Source organism: Falco biarmicus, chromosome 1 (assembly GCF_023638135.1).
Source record: "Falco biarmicus isolate bFalBia1 chromosome 1, bFalBia1.pri, whole genome shotgun sequence".
NCBI classification, from domain to species: domain Eukaryota; kingdom Metazoa; phylum Chordata; class Aves; order Falconiformes; family Falconidae; genus Falco; species Falco biarmicus.
In genome coordinates, this window is record NC_079288.1 from 43838120 (window position 1) to 43857912 (window position 19793).

General features: G+C 45.1%; 1 protein-coding gene across 13 annotated transcripts; it reads right to left on the bottom strand.

Annotated features, from left to right (window-relative positions):
- Positions 1–3963: 3963 nt before the first annotated feature.
- LOC130148619 (translation initiation factor IF-2-like) lies at positions 3964–18639 on the bottom strand. Of its 13 annotated transcripts, none has more exons than XR_008821599.1 (4): positions 18324–18435; positions 17539–17586; positions 16134–16824; positions 3964–5529 (listed from the first exon to the last, which is right to left on the bottom strand). XR_008821599.1 is itself a non-coding variant. In XM_056337443.1 (3 exons), exons 1-3 carry the CDS (start codon positions 18604–18606, stop codon positions 5474–5476), a joined length of 459 nt encoding a protein of 152 aa, XP_056193418.1. In that variant the 5' UTR covers positions 18607–18639; the 3' UTR covers positions 3964–5473. The 13 variants fall into 13 exon arrangements, 2 of the variants coding, with proteins under 2 accessions (XP_056193418.1, XP_056193408.1); XR_008821600.1 differs by lacking the exon at positions 18324–18435 and adding an exon at positions 18125–18313; XR_008821612.1 differs by having other exon boundaries at positions 4230–5529; positions 16134–16253; positions 18324–18434.
- Between the last annotated feature and the right edge of the window lie 1154 nt (positions 18640–19793).

Genomic DNA, 19793 nt, shown 5'->3' on the forward strand with positions numbered 1-19793 from the left:
AATAAGCAGCATTTAACTCAGCCACAGGGTGCTCTCCACACCAGTTTAGCTTTGGAGGAATGCGCAATGCGTTTTCAGCTCTTCAGTCCCTGTTATGAACAGCTATAACATTATAAGGACTTACACTACTGAATGATTTCCTTTCCCATATGTGAATAACCCTGTGTGTGTGAAGTGCCTGTGGTCCAGTCTGTCTGTGTTTGCACCAAGGTGGCACACAGCTGTGTCAGTCACAAGTGGCATCGCTTCTGGTGGGGGCAAGACCCAAGCGATCAGATCTTGCAGGCTTTTGCAACTCCTCTCACACTGCAAGGAGTCCAGCCTGCCGTTTGGGGGTGCTGCTAGAAACCCTGCAGTTGTGAGCAGGGTATTACAGTGTAAAACAGCAGCAGCTAGAAGAAGTGAGGAAACAAATGCAAAATAATTCCAAAAAGATTCAGAAAGAGCAGTCAATTAAGCCAAAACTTCTCAGGGTTAAGAAGTGTTCAGTCCATGTAAGTGGAGAGAGCGTGATGAGCAGGAGCCTCCATGAAGCCCAGCTGTGCTGCAGATAAGCCCATGCTGCTCCTTGAATTATGCCACAGAGAATGCTTTCTGGCAATTCAACATTAAAATGTCAGAACATTGTGACTCTGGGGGCATCCACAGCTGATGGAGTGTATGTCAGCTGCTTGGGAATTAAGAGTCCAGACTTCTGTGGATGGTTGTCTGAATAAAAAGCAATAAATACAACACCACCAACAACAAATAAATGTATTGGATCTATGGGGCTGTAGTGGTGTCTTGAGCATTGTCTTGGCCAGGGCACTCGGGAGTGAACTGTGTCTCCAGATTAGGCTCTGGCTCTGCAACCACATGTGCTTTTCAAGGTAGGTGCATGTAGTGGAATGAAGCTGGGTTAATTAGCATTGATAATATACAACTGTGGGCTGGCTTCAGGGGCGGCGGGTTGGCCGATGTAGATAAGGTGCAGCTGTGGCTGGTTAAGTTAAGTGGTTGGGCAGCCAATGAAGAGAGAGCAGCTGAGGAAGAGAGAGGGGGAAGAAGCAGAGAGTGAGCATGTGAGTGTTGTGGATGAGGGGAGACTAGGAGAAGACAGCAGAGGGACTGGCATGAAGAGTGTGCTGGTACGTGATGGTAAAAGACCTTGTTGTAGCTTGATAGTTTGGAGAGTGCTGCGACAGGTACATAGTTAAGCTTCTTGCAGTAATAGAGCTAGTCCTATGTTTACCCATCCTGTGTAAACAGATAGTAGGTTTCATCCATTTGTCCTTATATTTATCTTCACTGTTCATCATCTAAAGCCAAAATACCCAAGGAAAGGTATGTACTTGTTTGGACTGGAAGATAAATAGCAATCTGGAGGTAACTCTAGGCTTCAGTGAATTCAAACCACATGGCTATAATTTTATTGCTGGAGAATATGCTTTCTTGGACTGTCCCTGGGAGTAAAGAGTTGCAGTGGAGGAGTCAGGCTCTTAACTCTTGTAGCAGTTAAGCCGGTGGGTCTCAAGCAGGAGCCACAGAGGTGAGGAGACCTTAGGCCAGTCCAAAAGGAACTGCTTCATGCAATATTCTTGTGAATCTTTGGGACAACTACTACTACAAATGTGAGACAAAGAACTAATTGTGATGGGAGAGGTGAAGGCTATTTATTATTTTCTGTGATAGTAGCACTAATAAAAAAATGTGATTTCCATATGTGTATTTTTGGCACTGCAGAGACACTTCTGGCCACTGCAACACCCAAGAGCTGGGGGTGCATGCTCTCCTCCCAGCCTTTTAATGCGGGCTTTCTGCAGCAGCGTAAATTTCCTTCCGTGACAGATGAGAGCTGCTGAGCCAAAGGCAGCCAAAACTCTTTTTCATCCTAATTGCTCTGCGGCCCGTTCCTCCTTCAAAAAGTGCCTTTGCTGAAATATTGCAGTGACAATAAATTTGGTATGTATTGAGAGGATAGCGTGATTATTTGGCTGTTTAGACTATATTTGCCCCTAAATGCAGAGCAAGGCTGATATCTGAACCTTGTGTGTTGATTCATTGCATGCATTTAGCCAAGAGGCTGGGACAGGTTTTTGGACACAAGTTACTAACAGTAACTTCCTTTTAAAGGTTATTGTTAATAATTTGCCTTCTTGATGGTGCTAAGTTTTCACTAGCTAGCAGGAAGGTCTTGGGGCTTGCCTTCTTCCTAGAGTCTCCTGGAAACTATGCCTGGCTGGATGGCACCAGTGGTTCGGTGGTCACTGGCAGCTGTATTTGGGGACAGCTCAGGGAGGACAGCGTTGACAATAGGCAGAAAGCCTCCCCTTGCAGGGGCTGGAGAGGGAGGCACTGGTTGCCGTTAGACCTCTAACTGGTATGTGATACATACAGTATAGGAAAGCATCTTTTTGGGTTTCTCTTCCAGTTGATTGGAGGCTGCTGTTACGTTTCAGTTCTCTTGAGGTGTTTCGTCATCTCATGCTGTGTTTGAGGGAATCTGACATGAATACAGTTCTTTTACATATGGTGCCAAAAAAAGCAAGGCAGTAATAATTTCCACCTGGTTTTCGTTCCTTTCTTTAACCTTACCTGTTGCTATCAGATCTGAGCTCTTGAGCTGTGTGAAGCACCAAAATACGAGGGGCAGGCTAGCCCAGGTGATGTTACAGCTCTGCAAAGCAGGGGAAGTTTCAGCTCATAAAGTCTTGATTTGCTGTGTGATTGGTTGGGTTTTTTTTAATTTTTACCTTATGGAAATGAATATTCAATATCAACTAAAATGCAACGTAACAAATGGAAGGGGCTAATAAGGAACACAGCCTGTGCTCCAAGCCTCCAAAGGCATCCTTATTTCCAGTGGGCAATCTGCTACATTAATAGATTGACATTTAAACATTTGGTGTGGAAGAGAAAAAATGTGTCACTGGTTGCTGCATAAACCAGTTTTTGATTCATTCATAATCTTTATGTAGAAGTCAATTAAAGATCTTACTGGAAAGCAGATGCTCATGGGACAAAAGACCACTCCTGATTTCTCACTCAATAGAAATACAGTTTCCCATCAAAGTCAATAGAGAGTAATATTCCACAGAGCTTTTTCCTGTAGTGACAATGATTTTAATGACAGATTAAATCTCTTCTAATTTTTAGTATATACAATATATAGTAACTACCTGGGTTTTTTTAAAGTCTTGTGAGCTATATCATGGCTGGCATTATTTTGCAGCTAAGCCTTCCTGCAGACTGCCTGGCATAGGCTGTACTTATGTGCATACCCATTTCTAAGCAGGACCTACAGACACCTCATGGGACAAAAGGGAGGGAAACAGCAGTACCGTGGGCATATACCCTTCTCCCCAACAGTACTTAGCACTGTAGCAAATAAAAAAAAAAAAAAAAAAAAATTTAAAAATACAAAATGCAGCCCCAATCTGAAGCTATAAGAGCTGGGCGCAGGGCGAGCGCTGGCACAGCAAGGTAGGTGTCAGCTCCCCAGTGACAGACCTGTTTTCTTACAGGTTTGCTTGGGCTCCCTGGCCCTCCTGAGCCTGTGCATCTTTTATCCTCACCAAGCTGTGATCACACTGATTTGTGCCCAGAACATCTTTCATCCACGTGTTCCGAGCTGTGGCTGCAGCAAACAGCTGTTCCCCAGGTCAGGCTATGAGACAGACAGGCGAGCAGGGGCGGGAGCCCTGGGGCTGGGCCAGGCAGGGGGCTGCAGGGTGGGGGTGCACAGCCAAGCTCTGTCCCAGGGCAGCACCCCCCACACACCCCCGCTCAGTGAGGGTGGGCAGCTTACTGCTGGGGGGAAAGCAGCCATGTACATGGCAATCGATTTTCCTGCTATTTTTCCTTTTAATTACAAATGCCTATTTCAGTTGAAAAGCAGTTTGATTTGGGGGATAGTCTCTTTCAATTTTTACAGAAAAGTGCAACACTTCCAACTGGTCTCTTGCCTAGAAAACACTATTAAGTTTTTCTTATTTTATTCTTTTTTTTTTTAATGACTACCAAGATAGTTGCTGGTAGCTATATCTGTTGTCACTGTTATTAGAACCCTCCAACTCTGTGCTGATATCCACAATCAAAATCCGCCTTTATTACCATATCCTTTTGGTAAGTTTGGTCTAGTTGGTATCAGATATTCTCTAGCAAAGAGTTCAGGTTGTTAAGACTTAAAAGACCTCTGAGAGCACCCTGTGCGCTACCTCTGTGAGGAGGTGAAGACATGGACTCCTGAATCCGACCAGAAGACCCTTTATTAGTCTAAACCCCATGCTTATATATCCTCATTCATTGTTCACATGCAACATATTAAAACATCATTGGTTAATCAATACTGTTCACACACTTCTTGGCTACATATAATTGGTTAATTACTAAGCTACAAATGCACTGAACTTCTTGTATTTTTTTTCCTCTCTTCTTTCTTATCTCTGTGAGTCTTATGTTTTCAGCCAGCAGCCGAGATGTGGTATTGCACATCCACTCCGGCCTTGCTTCATATCCCGTTTTTCTTCAGGCGTTCAGCCAACCTTATCTTACTTTCTTTCTTCTTTAGCCTTCAAGGTCCTTCACAGGCATCATGGCCCCCAGCACTTGCTATAAAGCTCTCTACACCTCTGCTGCAGATCCAGTTCCCAAAGGCACAGGGCTGGGCTGTGCATCTCCATCACAGATGGACAGGTTTTGTGTTCTTAAAACTTGCCGGGGAGCTAATTCTCCTCTTGGTTTTGGAGCTGCAACATTAGGATTAGTGGCCATGCACCGATGAACTGGAGAGAGGACTTGGTCCCCAGCAGCTGCCTGGAAAGTGGAGCTCATGAAGATGGACGGAGTTACAAGCTGGCTGTCAGCCCAGCCCACCAGTCCCACAGCTCGGGAAGCAGAGGCAGAGTGGGTGTCCAATCCGTGAACAGCTGGCAAAGCTGATGTCCTCAACAGACCCATGTAGTCAGCATAGCTGTGCGGAATTGTCAGGTCTAGCAGGTATTGGGCAGCAAAATAAAGAAGTGAAACATTTTCAGAAGTGTAGGACTTAACCTTCCTCTTTGCACCAGCTGTTGTCTCACACACACGCTGGCTCAGGAACTGATGAGGATTCAGAGAGGGGAATGATTGAAAGATTGGAAAGCATCTCGGAGAGAGACAGCGAGAGAGTCAAAGAGTGCAATCCATGCCATGTATCGAAGGGAAATTTCATGGTGCTTTGATCACAACCCCTAAGCACTCAGGTGGGAATCATAAATTTAACAGATTCTTTAATCCATAGGCAAAGACGTGACCATCAGGGTATGAAGCTGTAGCTCTACAAATGCAGAACCAGAAGGGAGTTCCTTGTAGTGAGGGAACAAGTCATCAAGGATTGCAACAGGTTTGTCGCTTGTGGTTTCAGATGTTTTTCTGGAAGCAATGTTCTGGTTCAGGTGCTGCCACCAGCCTGGATGTAGGAAGTCAGAAGGTCTCTGCTCTGCATAAGTTTGAATTAGATGACCATGTTGGTGTCAAAAAAATAAGGCGGCAGTCTCTGGGTAAGGCTCTCTGTGAAAGAAAAGGCAAAAAATAATGTTCTCTGCTCTTACTCCTTTGAATAGGAACTGTTACATCTAAGGCATGCTAAGAACTGGTTCTAATGTGGTGCAAGTGCACAGACTGCAGTCATGTTATTTCTCGTTTCACTGAGATTAACAAAGAATACATTTCAAACTGTATATTGCTCATTGCCCATGAAAAGGCCTGACACAGAGTTCACTGAGCACTAAATCCTTCAGAGCTAGATTCTAATTTTAGCTACAGCAGAGCACATCCAAATAGTGCTACCTGCAGCGATCACTGTGGTTTTAGTGTCGCTGCATTTGAGCAGCTCAGACTTTCCCGTTACTTTTGCCTCGCAAGGAGTCCCGTGAAACGGGGCCGGTCATCTCCTGTGCAAGCTTGTCCACACCAGGCAGTCTATGCTGCAGCTGAGAACTAAACTCACATCTCGCAAACGCTAGTCCAGAGTCTTAAAAGTGGGCTTACTCCTCATTTTGGACTAAATAATAAGAAAAAAATAAATTTTCTAAATGGCTGGTCTTTCAGAATATTCTATTAATCTTTGTTTTGTTGGTGGCTTCAACTTGGTGGTAGGGGTAGCAGCTCTGCCATCTTCTGCTTTTAATCCCAGTCAAGTGACTGGCAACTAAATTGCATGCTTTGAATAATTCTGTGTGTTTTCTCACTAGGATACTGAGCCACAGCCTTAACCTTCCCAGTAGTTCATGGCAGTTACAGCTGAGTTATTTGATTAAAATATTATTTTTACCAGCTACCTGAAAGTACTGCTGCAATCTGATTTATTCTTATTGATAGTGCCTGTTTGTTTAGTCTTTCAGATGAAATGAACTAACTGTTCATTTACTAATAATGCCAAGGGAACTATTGTATTCAAAAATAAAGGAGTATAATATGCAGCAAAACATGGGTGTTTTGCTTATGCAGTTGCATATATACACAGTGGAAATGATTTGGTGGCTTACGGTGTTAATCTGCTTGCTCTGCAAATGGATACTTGCAGCTTTCATATCAGCCCACAACTATCCCTCACTCCATGGAGGAAGCTGGTGTACCCAAGGCCAGAGAAGGAGCCTTTTGCTCTGAGATTACGTGCATGTTGTCGCAACTCTGCAAAATCTGGATTTCTCTGAATTTTCTGTTTCTCTGGAAAATACAGGGGACTAACAAAATGGAACATTTTAAATCCTCAGTTTTAAAGCAGTAGTTAGTGTTGAGTGCCTGGATTATGACACAAAAGTCTGATTTCAAAGCTGTACCACACAGCCAATATTCCTAATAAAATCAATGGGAGATGGGAATTCCAGTGAATATCAGGCCCTGGTGTGTCAGGGGAAAGACACACATGAAAGCTGCTTGTAGCTGGGCATCTATTTGGTATTCAGCATTCCCCAAATCTGAACTCGAGGTCTAAGCCATTAGTCCTTCCAAAATGTCTTTGCAAGGCTTACTCTCTTTAATAATGTTTTAGGGGGTTTTTGCATTTCTCAACAAGATACTGCCGGTTGAAATATGTTATTGAAAATGTAGTTTTCACTTCTTGCCATATATGGATACTCAGTTACACATAAAACTCAACGTAATTAAATTTTAACGCTGCCATAACAAAATTTGACTTTGCTTGTTAAAACCTCACTTATATCAGGCTACTCAGTAGAAAGGTTCTAACCTTGGAATGTGTTGCAGGGAAGACTGGAAATAAATAAAGAGAAAAGCAGGGAAAGCATCACAAGTGTATCCTCATTATTGCATTTATGTTGAAGGGCTTGTCTGCTTTTCTTCCTTCCAACAGATGAAGCAAAAAGGTTTTGGTTAAAATAAGTTTATCTTCTCAGCCTTTAATAGCTTGAAGCTAAAGCCCAGAGGGATAATATGACTCATTTTATTTTCTAAAGCAGAGATGCTACACAAATCTCTTCTGCTAGTACAGCCATATTCCCAAATCTTCCCCTGATAACTGTGTGCAGCAACTTGATTGTCATACCTCTCCAACACCTGAGGCTGTACCTGATTTTCCTGTTTGGGCAGACACCTACTTCAGCTGTAAACTCTTCTGACATTTCTGACTGAGATAATTATAGTGCTCTGGGGCACTTCTGGCCTTCCCAAAAATAGATGGGAACAGGAACACATGCATTTCCAGGCAAAACTAAGAGGATGTTTGGGAGAATAGCATCTATGTTATGTGACACCTGCTGCAAGAGCATCGTGGAAGTGCCCATTTCATCTCCTGTCTTTCATTGTTTTTTCCCCGCTTCCCATCATTGAGTTTCTGTCTTCCCAGAAATCTTCTAATATTAAGAAACATTAATGGAAGTCCTTGCATGCATGTTATTTGTTTGTGTGAAAACTGTAGTGGATCAGGAACACATTTTACATCAGGTGATCCAGTGTGACACCTTAGGAAGGTCCCAATAAACATTCTGATTCTTACACACCTACACTGTGCAAAGCTAAGGATGGATACAGTTTTCTGTGGGATTTGAGATCAAGCCATCATGTTGTTTTTGCTTAAAGTAGAAACCTGGTTTGCTGTGATTCAGGAAACAAACTTTTATTCAATTAAAGGAAGGTTACCTATTGTTAATTTTTGTAGAATAACCAGGTTACATTTCCTTCTCAAGACAGTAGAGCAAAAATGATGCATTTCTTAATACTTTTAAATGTATTTAAATAAAGAAAATTTGGTAACAAAGAAACAAAGTGCTGTTGAGGGGGGAAAATGCAAGCTGGACTGTGGCTAAAGCCTGGGGAACGCTTCTGCTGCTCCTCATCTGTAGCTGTGTTCACCAGATGGACCCACGAGAGCAAGGGCTAGTGAAGGGGATGGGTAGGCACTGCCCCTGGCAAGCATGGCGGTTCACAGACAGCAAGGTGATTTGGCCATGCATTGCAGTGGGTGAGGTAAGTTGTGAACACTTGTACAAGTTAAGCAGGAGTTTGTATTTTTTTTAATTTGATTTCAGGTAACTCCTACTGTTAAATTTATTTTTAAAAGAAAAAAAAAAATAGGGAAGAAGCTAGGAGGTTGTAAGGGATGGCAAAGGCTATGCTCCAAGCATATAACCTTGTGATATATTACTCAAATTAAATTAAAGATTCTGTAAATCATTTCACTTCATTAAAGCCTCTAAAATAACAGCACAGCTTTTCAATGGCAGGGATTAATTTCTGAGGCAGTAGAGGGGCTTTTAGTTTCAGTGCCTGAGGTAACATGATTGAATTAAATAAATGAAGTACGTGACCTCTACCTAGCAAGGTTATAGTTATAGCAGGACTTACGCCTTAAGAAGATTTGTGCTGAAATACACAAGAATGGAAATTGCAAGAATCATAAATATCATAAAGAGGTGATATGACTTGCTTCTGGAGGAGGAAGGGTTAAAAGGTGCTGTTGGGATGTTCTTTCTATAGGCTGTTTCAGGTCATGTGTCCACAACTATAATGCCTCAGTAACCAGATGTTCTCTGCTGTTCTTATTAAAATGTATTGTTTAATTTTAAACAAATGTTTTAAATTAACTTAAAGGCAATGCTCTAGGCAAAATGAATTTCTAGAACCATTTTTCAGGTACTGGACAAAAGAAATGCTGGCCTACATTTTTGGAAAGGATGAGAGATTTCAAGTGCCTCAATACATAAAATCAGATGCCATAGGAATGACATGGAATAGTTACTAGATGAAAATATGGTTCATTTGAAGAGGACTAAATTGTACATTAAAATTATCTAGCTCTCTAGAAAATTTACACTGTCTTTAAAAAATTTGAAATACTAGTTTTATCTTAGAGTTTGCTCTTATATTGGGGACCATGTGTCTTTTTTTTTTATAGTATCCTTTACTCTAAAATTCTAAACGCAATCAAGATTTTTTGAAGATCAAGACTTTCCTTTGGCTACGTCAGACAGAATTAAAGGTACCTGTTGCATCTAGGAACACTGGAACATGTGCAAGGCTGTAGAGCCCTGCTCTTAGATGGGGGTTAAGTTTCAGACATTAAAGCAACTGGGCTTGGACCAACCAGGCAGAAAAGAGTGGAAGTGAAATAAATCCTGGAGTGATGAAATTACTTTGGGCAACTTAATGAAAAAAAAATAAATGCTCAGATCCCACTGAGCCATTAAATGACTGATTTCCACATGGAAGCACCCATCTCTGCTGACAAGCCTTTGACAAAACTGTTTCTTTATTTTCATGTGGAATGGCTCTTGACCAAAAGATTAAAAAGACTGAGGGGACAAAGGGACAGGACAGGTTATGAGCCCAACAGACAAGAGAAAATATGTTGAAAAAGAAGACTGAAGTGCTTGTGTATTCATTAAACATGAAAGTAGCATTTGCAGATGACTGGGTTGCTTAATACTCAGGCTAAGTTGACGGTAAATGAATTGCATCAGGAGCACAAATACTTTTAAATCTTCTGATATATCACTCTAAAATATTGAAAGAATGTGCCAATACCCTTAGTGCCACAGTCATCCTCCGCTGTTGTTTCTTTCATTTGCGACTTCAGAACTCTGAAACCCTCTCCATTTCTAAAATTAGCTGTAATGGGTCCAAAGAGAAAAGCTTGACTATTGCTTTCCTTAAATCCTTTCCCCAGTTCTATCAAGCTACGTTATATCCCTCCAAACACTGCATAGTCCACCTCTAAGTTACTCTGGTTGTTGCTAAGGTAAGCAACTTCAGTACAACCTGTTTTCCAAAGGCTGGTGTTCAGAGCCAGCTGTTGATTGTGCGTTCGGCAAAGGACAAGAGTCTGACAAGTTTTCTGTTCACTCTAGGGAGCGAAGACCCCCCTGCTTCCTACTGAGACCCTTTGTAAGGGGTAAGAGCAGTTACCTGTTAATGCTCTCCACGGCAGGGCAGAAGCAGAGGCAGGGAGTGCAGTGCTGGCTCTCCTTGCCAGGGAGAACAGCAGAGCCAAGACTGGTGGATCCTTGCTGGTCTTTTTGCGTGGGACCACACAAAAATGGGAAGACTTAACACAGAATCAGTGTTCATAGAGAATACACTGTTAAGTCTGTAATGGGAATGTACAAACGAACTCTAAAAATTTTAATGTGTATGCTTTAGGGCTAATTAAAATTAAATCCTAATTCAGGAAGCTCTTATTCCATGCACCACAGGCTCTAGCTGGGTTTTGCCACACACTACCAAACTGCCTCCACTTTTGAAGTAATCACGCCAAGAAAAGAAAGAGCATAGTATACCCATTGTACAGGTCCATTTCTTTCATTCAGTTCCTGGGGATTCAATGGCAGAATTAATTGCAAAATAAAATGCGTGTAACTGGATTAATTAACAGTACATTTCAAGATCCTGAAATACAGGATTAGCCGCAGGGTAAATGCACAATGCAGGTTTTTCCTGCAAACAGAACAAGTGCTATTTTTGGAGCTTTATCTGTACTTCATTGAGGTGTGTGTGCCTTGCTTAAAAAGCTGCTAGGATAAGAAATGGGGCTTTGAAGGGGGAAGATAAATACTATAATTAGGGCTGCAGGACAACAGAAAGATTAGTCTTAAATACAAAACAATTTGAGTGAAGTTGCTTGAAAGATAATTATACCTAAAATTGCTTGCATGGGTCTAATATTTTCTTTCCAAGGACTTACAAGACTCGTTGAATATTTATGGGCCTGGAACATAAGACTGGATGAAATTTAAAACATAAATTCAACAGCAACTCATTATGATGGAATTCCCCAGCAGTTGTTGCCCCAACCTTTTAGCTTTAATAGACAGGATTTATGTTGCAGAACACAAGCCTGTGTAATAAATGGTAGCAAAGCTGAATGCCCTTGATTGATGAACGCTGCCTTGTTTGATGACTGTGGAGTAGTCCTGAGGGCTGATCTCACTATTTTGGTTGTTTGGGTTTTGGTTTTTTTTCCTCTTGATGCATATATTGCAGAAGTGTTGTTTGTGCTTCTGGTATGGTTATCACATGCAAATGAGCATGCTGTTTCCCAGATGCAAATTTCATATTTATAAATTAAATACAATCTGAAAAATCATATGTTAATTACATTCTGAGGGTGTAGCTGAATTTCTCACTTGAACATGTTTTGTTTTGCTGGAAATAGAGCAAATTCCAGATCAATGTATTTAGTTGCTTGAAGCTTGGTAATGAATGTATCATGCTTTAGAAAAAGCTTTCTGATTATTACTGTTACTAATGATTTACCATCAGCTCAATAGTTAGACATCTATCCCACATTATGTACTTGTTTGTTTTTAATAATCTGTATTTCTCAGAAAACAACCAATACTGCAGGAAGGGGGTTGGGGAATGGCTAAGGATCAAAGACAAACAAGCAAGTTATCAGAGATACAGTGGCACAGGAGATAGGAGAAGATTTAGGAGGAACAAAACTCCTTGAAGTGTGCTCAGTTAGCTATAAAATGGTCTTTTTTTTCTTTAATGCCTATAAAGGTCCCATACCACATACATTATGCTGTACATCCATGTTGTAGGGGTTCCTCTTTCAGTATATAGTTTGCTGTGGCCAAAAGAGAGACTGCAGTCCCATGATAGGCCTCACTGGTAACGGAGGCATCCAAAGAAGCATGGCTTCTCCAAAGGCAGCAGGGAAAACCCAACAGGCCAGTTCAGTTGCAGATTTAGAAACTTCAGTGGTAGATGTTGGCTGGTGCCATTTAAACAGAATGAGCGTAGACGTACTTACATCCCAGCATGTCAAAGGACACGCCGGAAATAACTAGGAAAAATTGTGCTTAAAAGGGAGCATAGCAATTCTCCATTTCAGGTCAGGCCAGTTTTGCCCTTGAGGATTGTGTTATCGAAGGCAATGCTAAGCAGAAGCCCATTACAATAAAAGTTTCTTAATAAAGATTTCTTCTTTATATCTAGTTTGAATCTACCCTCTTTTAGTTTAAAACCACTAAGCCTTCTCCTGTTGTTACAGGCTGCACTAAAACATCTGTCCCCATCCTTCTTACAAGCCCCCTTTAAGTACTGAAAGGCCACAATAAGGTCTCCCCAGAGCCTCTTCTCCGGGCTGAACAACCCCAATTCTCTCAGCCTGTCTTAGGGGAGGTGCTCCAGCCCTCTGATCGTTTTTGTGGCTCTCCTCTGGACCTGCTTTGCCAAGGACTCCGGAGCCGGATGCAGTACTCCAGGTGGGTGTCACGAGATCAGAGGGTCAGAATCGCTTCCCTCGACCTGCTGGTCATGCTTCATTGGGTGCTGCCCAGGATATGGTCAGCTTTCTGCCCTGCGAGCACAGGTTGCCGGCTCGTGTCCATTTTTTGACCCACTAGTACCCCCCAAGTCCCTCTCTGCAGGCCTGCTGTGGCCCCCTTCACCTCCCAGCCTGTACTGGCACATGTGCAGTAGCGTTACTGGCTCCCAGACCACAGCCGCCAAGAAGTCAGAGAGCTCTCGCTCTGTGTGTTGAATGTGCAGCCGCAGTACAACTGGGGCACAAACTCACGGAGTTTTATGTTCTTAAGTGCAGAAGGCTGCAGAGGGACTCGTAACAGAGGAGATGAGAGCTGGTGACAGCTGAAACCTGCCAAAGGGCAAGACGTGCCTCCAGAAAACTCAAACAGGACCTTTGTTTTCCCAAAAACCAAAAAAAAAATACCAAAGGTCTGCAAACTTTGGAGTTTGGAGTAAGTGAGCCAAGGAACTGCATGTCCAAAATTTTCAAAAACATGGGTTCTTATTAGAAGAGGCCCCTTAAAACCAGGCTGTTTCACTCACAAATCCTGAAGGACAGGACCAAGTCTGCTGGATTACAAAAGCCCTGTAAGGCTCACTGTCTAGGCACCGCCGCACTACCCTCTTAAGAGCCTCAAAAAGGTGGATTCTTGGATAACTAAGGCCGGGACAGGTGATAAGTCAGACACTGCTGAGGGGACAAAATGTTATCAGGACCCTCTTTGTTGAGATTGGGAGGTATAACAGGTGGACAGAAGTGAGTATTAAAGACATCTGTATTAGCCATAGAAAAAAAGAGATTTTAATTCGAAAGTATGAAATATGCATGAAAATCAATCATTAACCTCGCTTCTTTATGGTAGTTTAGTTATGATCAAGCAAATAAAAACTTTTAGGAAAATATACCCATTCTTAAACCACTGTATGAGACTTACTTTGTACAGCTTACAACATTCAAACAAGTTGAGAGTACACTTAAGAATTCAACCAGTATGGGTTTTGATCCTGTAATTACACTAAAAGATAGTGTCGGGAAGAATGCAGCTTAATTCCTATGCTTTGTCAAAGCCATGATTCCTGCCATTTGAAGAACACCACCTGTACAACGCATGGAGTCCTTCAAGATACAGCAACTAGTAACAGCTTTCTGAATGTAATCAGTAGCTGCCTGTTGAGTTGTCTCAGAGAGCGCCCAGAGGTACTGCACACAGCTTAGATACTGTAAAGAAACCGCAGTACATAAAACCCCACATACAAAGTTGCATGCTGTTAACGTGGTCCTCGACTTGCATGCAGATATGACACATGACACTGGAAAACTCGGCCCATGTTAAAAGGAAGGAAACAGGAAATAAAAATACTAAAAAAAATTAAAAACTCAATCCTCTATCGCCATCCAATGGAAATTAATGAGATGACATCCCAGCACAGAATGCAACCTACCATAGAAATCATTAAGCTATTAACTATTTTAATGTAACTATGATCAGAAAAAGTGTCCGCATACTACTCCATAATATTTAGGTATGCTTTGCTAAATTTAAGGTTAATGTTAAAGAAAATGTGTTTTGAATTCAGAAACGTGAAGTGCTGAAGCAGCTAAGTGGCAGAACCAGGCCTCATCCCTAGCGTAGCCCTAATCCAGGGCTGGTTTAAAACCAAGTCCAGTTAATCAGTGGGAGAACAGAGAAGCAACAGATATCAACTTGTGCACACAGGTGCTCTCAGAAACACAGGCTTTTTTAGGAAAATTGGTATATGTGAATAGGAATTGCTTGTTTAAAGACTAAGCGTGCTTGTTAAAACAGGCAGAAAGAAGATCAAAATCCGAGGAGGAGCCTGGAACCAAGGCACAGACTGGAACGGAACAGATCCATCACCTAGGACAGAGTCAGGCGATGGATTCGCAGAGCTGACAGGTCCAAGAAAACTCCTAAAAACTTCAGACATGGACTAATGATCCGGTAAGCGTATATAAGCTGTGCTGTATCCCTTGGTTCTCTGCCACTCGCTGGGGTGGTGGCCCAGCTCTGAGTCGTGACTAAAGCAAGCCCAGCGGTACCCACGTCTGTGTGGATTTTTCCTTTACCAGTCAATACTGCTGTCGTTGCCATTTAAATAACTGACAACATCAAGTGTTACTAACAGAAACTGATAATCGTGGAGTTTCACTTCCAATGGAGTGGACACTTCCAATCTAACTTAACCACATGTGTGGTGGAAATCAAACTAGCTATGTACTTTTTCCAGACAGCAGAAGAAATTGCTCGTTGCATGCAATGCAATTTGATCGCTTTCAGAATGCCTCTCCTGGATGAGACTGTTTGCTCCTTGCAAGTTTCTCTTCCTCTCCGTTGAAAATATAAGGAGAGAGAACAACCGGTTCAGACCGAGTAATCCCAGTGGAGACTGGCAACATAAGTAAGGGTAAAAGGGAATTAGATACAGGAAAGCGGGGTTTGACCCCAGACATTACATTCATCATGCCACAGCCTCTGAATACAGAAAGGCTGCTAAATGACACAACAGTAAGAACGCTGTCACCGAAGTGAGGTGACAACAGGAGAAGCTCTAGTACCGACCCACTGTTCAGCTTTTGGCTTAGTTTAGCCTTTCAGCTTTTAAGAACAGAAAAGTTAAATCTGAGTTGCAACAAATCAGCAAGTTTAGTTCACACTAATACACAGAACTACACTATCTCCCAGAACAGATAGTAAGGACCCCACATGTTAGAAAGACAAAGTCGGGACAGCATTACTGTTAGATTGCAACACTACCGGAATCGTTCCTGGTTTGTACTGAAGTACAACAGTAAGTCATAACATGTAAAAAAATGCAGAGGAGAGGTTTATGTAGCCAAGGACCACTTACTCCAACTTGTACCTGATCAATCAACTGAAATCTATTAATCGGGTATGCATTAACACACACCAAGCAAACGTAGTAAGATGCAATTTTAGGCTTAAGGGTCAGGTCAGTGGAGCCTTCCCTGGAGACAGGCTCTTTAACCAGCTCATCCCATTTGTCAGCCTCCTAGGATTTAAAGATGCAACCAAAGTCAAGTTTTGCCAGAGCAGCTGCTTGATTTCTAGTAGGAAAAGCCTGTTCACTCAGCAGATTTGCTCCTGAAATGCATCAATGAGTCCTTCTCCCAATTTCAGAGGGACCAGGCAAAGACTTGCCTCGCAAAAGTACCGGGTATAATATATATATATACACACAAAGAGGAGCTTGTCTGATCTGCCAGTGTAATAGATTTGTGTCCTATAAACTCTTCAAGAGTTTGTGGTGTTTAAAACGCGCTGAATTCAGCCGTCCCTTGTTCCCACAAATCTCATAGCAGGCATACGGTGATGGAAAGGCTATGAGAGCATCCATCCAAGAATGGCAGAATAGCATCTTACCGTGTCTGTCGGCTTCTGGAGTCACACGACTGGCAGCTTTATCCAAGAGTTGTTTAAACGGCTTGTGCTCTGCATCCTGCTGCTGCTCTCCTGTTACGTCCGTGGCATCAGTGCTCAAATCTGAAAGTGGCGAGCAAGGAAAGCGGTCTATGAACACACAAGTGTTATGGCCTGTGGCAAGCTGAGGAAGTGAAAAGACAGAATCTTTCAGCCAGCAGGGTAAGAACGTAACAAACAGGGAGAGCGTGTACAGCTGGGGTCAAGTGACCGACAGGGAATAAAATACACTGTGCAGCACGCTAAGCGGCCCTCCCATGTACGGGGTTTGGCTTGGTGTCCCAGAAGGACCGTTTCCAACTTCCAAGAAAGCGTTACCCTGAAAGGTAGATGCGCTTAAGGCAAAAAGCCAAAAGCAAACCCCTCAAAGACCAGAACCATTTTTAGGAACACAGGAGTTAAGCCTAAAACTGGTTGAAAGCTGCCTCCTACCTCTTCCCCCGCCACCTTTCCCCCTTCAACATCAGCACATTTCCTTGTGATCCCTTTTCACAAAAAAAAGACTGAGGCCTGTGGTATCAGCTCGGTATCAAAGCACCACAATGCGCTTGCTGGCTACATGCTCTCTTAGAAGGCTGACAGCTTCTCCACACAGAACAGCCGAGGCTTCCAGTCTCTCTGGCCTTCCCACGCCCTGTGAAACGTGAGGAAGGCAAAGACCGGTAACATCTCGGGGGTTCGGGAGGAAGTCAAGATGCACTACATCTAGAGCCCAATGCATTACCCAAAGGAATTACCACAACAGAACAAGAGGCAGGAACAATCGGTAGACAGGCAGATAACATGCACGGCAGCAATACCCAGTCAGATGTGCAAGACTTCCAGTCACTTCATCCCTCAACTTTGTTTTGAATTTAGTTAAAAGGTAATCAGATTCTTAACGCTCATTCTGCTTTTATAACTGCTGGAGAAAGGTTAACATGTGGCATTGGCATTACAGTCAGAATTCAAATACAAAGATCACGGCAAAGCTGTGCCTTGCCAAGTGACTTCCAAAGCAGGCTCTGGAGCCTTTCAACAAGACTGAAATCTGGAGTCACAAGGGAACTCTGTGCCAGCTCTGTCAGTGTGACTGAGCTCTCTGAAATGTAAGTGGGTTTAAACCTCAGCCTCGTTTACAATCTAGAAAAATAATACTGTCCGACTGGATGCGCTGGTTTAAGCGCCCAGCAGGCCTGGCTGCATAACCACAAGGGACCACCAATTCCTCCCCGGCAGCACAGCACTTGGAAGCAGCGGGCACACGGAGCCCCGTGGGCCCTCGGCAAGTACAAAACTTATCCCTCCGTAGTCAGCAGTCTGGCTCACAAGCACAAGGCATATGTGGAAAAGTAACATCTAGACTGACCTTTAGTTTAGCTCCCCTTGATTTGTCAACGTACAATTCCGGATGAATCTCGGTACAAAGAAAAAAACAAACAGCCCCGTTTCACTCGGAAGCAAATCCAAAGGCCTCTTCCCCTCGGCTGCTCCAGCCCAGGAGCTGACTGTCACGACGGAGGATCTGCGAGACACCTGAGCTGCTGCCACCCAACCCTCCCCGGTAGTTCAACGCTTGCCCTTTGTAATACTTTTTAAAGAAATCAGCACTCGGGGGCGAGGGGTGGGGATTTCCAGCCGCCGGCTTGCTTTCCTTTCCCTTGCCCGCTCGCAGGGGCGGGAAGAGGCTCCTGAGCCGCCCCCCTGCGACAGCGTTACCGCAGGCCCCAAGGCAGCCCCTGCGGCCCCAGCCCGCTGCCACGGCCCAGCCAGCGGCTGCGGGAAAGACAAAGCCCCGCGCAGAGCTGCGGCGGCTGCGGCGGCTGCCCGGGCACCCGGAGGCGGCGGGGGGGCGGCGGGGCGCCGCGGACTGACCCCCCTCCCGGGCCCCGCCGCCGCTCCTCACCGCCTCGCTGAGGCAGCAGCGCAGCTCCGAGAAATAAAAAAGGCAGCACCGTGAGGAGCCCGCTGACCACTGTCACTGCCGGGGAGACGGGAACCGCCGGTCCCCGGCCGGGCCGCCCGCCTCAGCCCGCCGCCGCCGCCCGGCGCTCCCTGCCGCGGCCGAGCGCCGGCCCGCCACGTGACAACCAGCCGGCCGCTGCCCGCCGGGCCCGCCCGCCGGCCCCGGCCGCCCGCAGCCCGCCCGCTCACCCAGCGCGCCGCCGCGCGTCCCGGCCCGGCACTCTTCCAGGCTCCCGGGGAACGTCTCGCACCACCGCGGCCGCCCCAGGGTGCCGCGCGGGCCGGAAATGAACCCACCTTCCGGGGCCGGGCCCCGCCCGCCGCCGGCCCCGCCCCCGCCCCGCCGGGCAGCGCGGCCCGGAGCCGGCCGAGGCGGGGCTGGGGCTCCCGCTCTGCGCGGGGGCGGGCAGGGGCTTGGTGCCGCCGCGGGCTCCTGCGAGCCTGCCGGCCCCCGGGTCTCTGCGGGGGTCATGGGCGGGGTGCGGGCTGTGCCGAGAGCGGCTACCGGGGGGGGGGGGGGGGGGGGGGGGGGGCGGGGCGGGGCGGGGAAAGGCAGGCGGAGGAAAGACCCCGCTGCCTTTCCCACCTTCCAGCCCTGCCGCGTACTCCGGACCCCTTCATTCTGGTAACACCTCACTTTCCCGTCACAGGGAACGGCTATGAGCTCAAGAGGTTAAACCGTGCAACAGCTCGTAATGGCTTACTTGTGCAGGGAAAAACTTGTATGAGCTTTTCCTAAGCCACACATATTTACACCACTCGCTTTTTTGTACTCAAAAAGTGCACTCCTGCAAAATCTCTTCTATTTAAAAAAATATATATTTAAAATCGCTGTTACTAACGTGCTTCGAAATGCATACAGAGCAAATGCACCCCTATTTCCCACAGCGAAACGGAATGCGTCATACAGAAAGGATTTAACAGCCTGAGCCACGTGGGTGCTTTTGTATACGGAGGCAGTAAGTATTAATGCCTGGGCTGCGAGTGGGAAAAGGGCAGAGCAATGTGAACCCTGCAGCCGCAGCAAGCAGCTCCCGTGGTCCGGTGGTGTTAAACTGGGCTGGGATCTCGGCCCGTGCTCACGGTGCCAGTGCTCAGCATAGGGTTGGTGGAGCGCTGCTGCCATCTGGCGAAAATAATTGGGTACTGCAGCCGCCCGGTTGGTGGAGCGCTGCTGCCATCTAGCGAAAAATAATTGGGTAGTGCAGCCGCACGGCTCGAGGAGCGCTGCTGCCCTCTGGCGACCAAAAATTGGTACCAGACCACGGGGCTCGAACGCGTGTCCTCCGTGCGGGAAAGATTCTACCGACGGTGTGACGCGAAGCCGGGTCGTTCTGTATTCAGAGGCTGTGGCATGATGAATGTAATGTCTGGGGTCAAACCCCGCTTTCCTGTATCTAATTCCCTTTTACCCTTACTTATGTTGCCAGTCTCCACTGGGATTACTCGGTCTGAACCGGTTGTTCTCTCTCCTTATATTTTCAACGGAGAGGAAGAGAAACTTGCAAGGAGCAAACAGTCTCATCCAGGAGAGGCATTCTGAAAGCGATCAAATTGCATTGCATGCAACGAGCAATTTCTTCTGCTGTCTGGAAAAAGTACATAGCTAGTTTGATTTCCACCACACATGTGGTTAAGTTAGATTGGAAGTGTCCACTC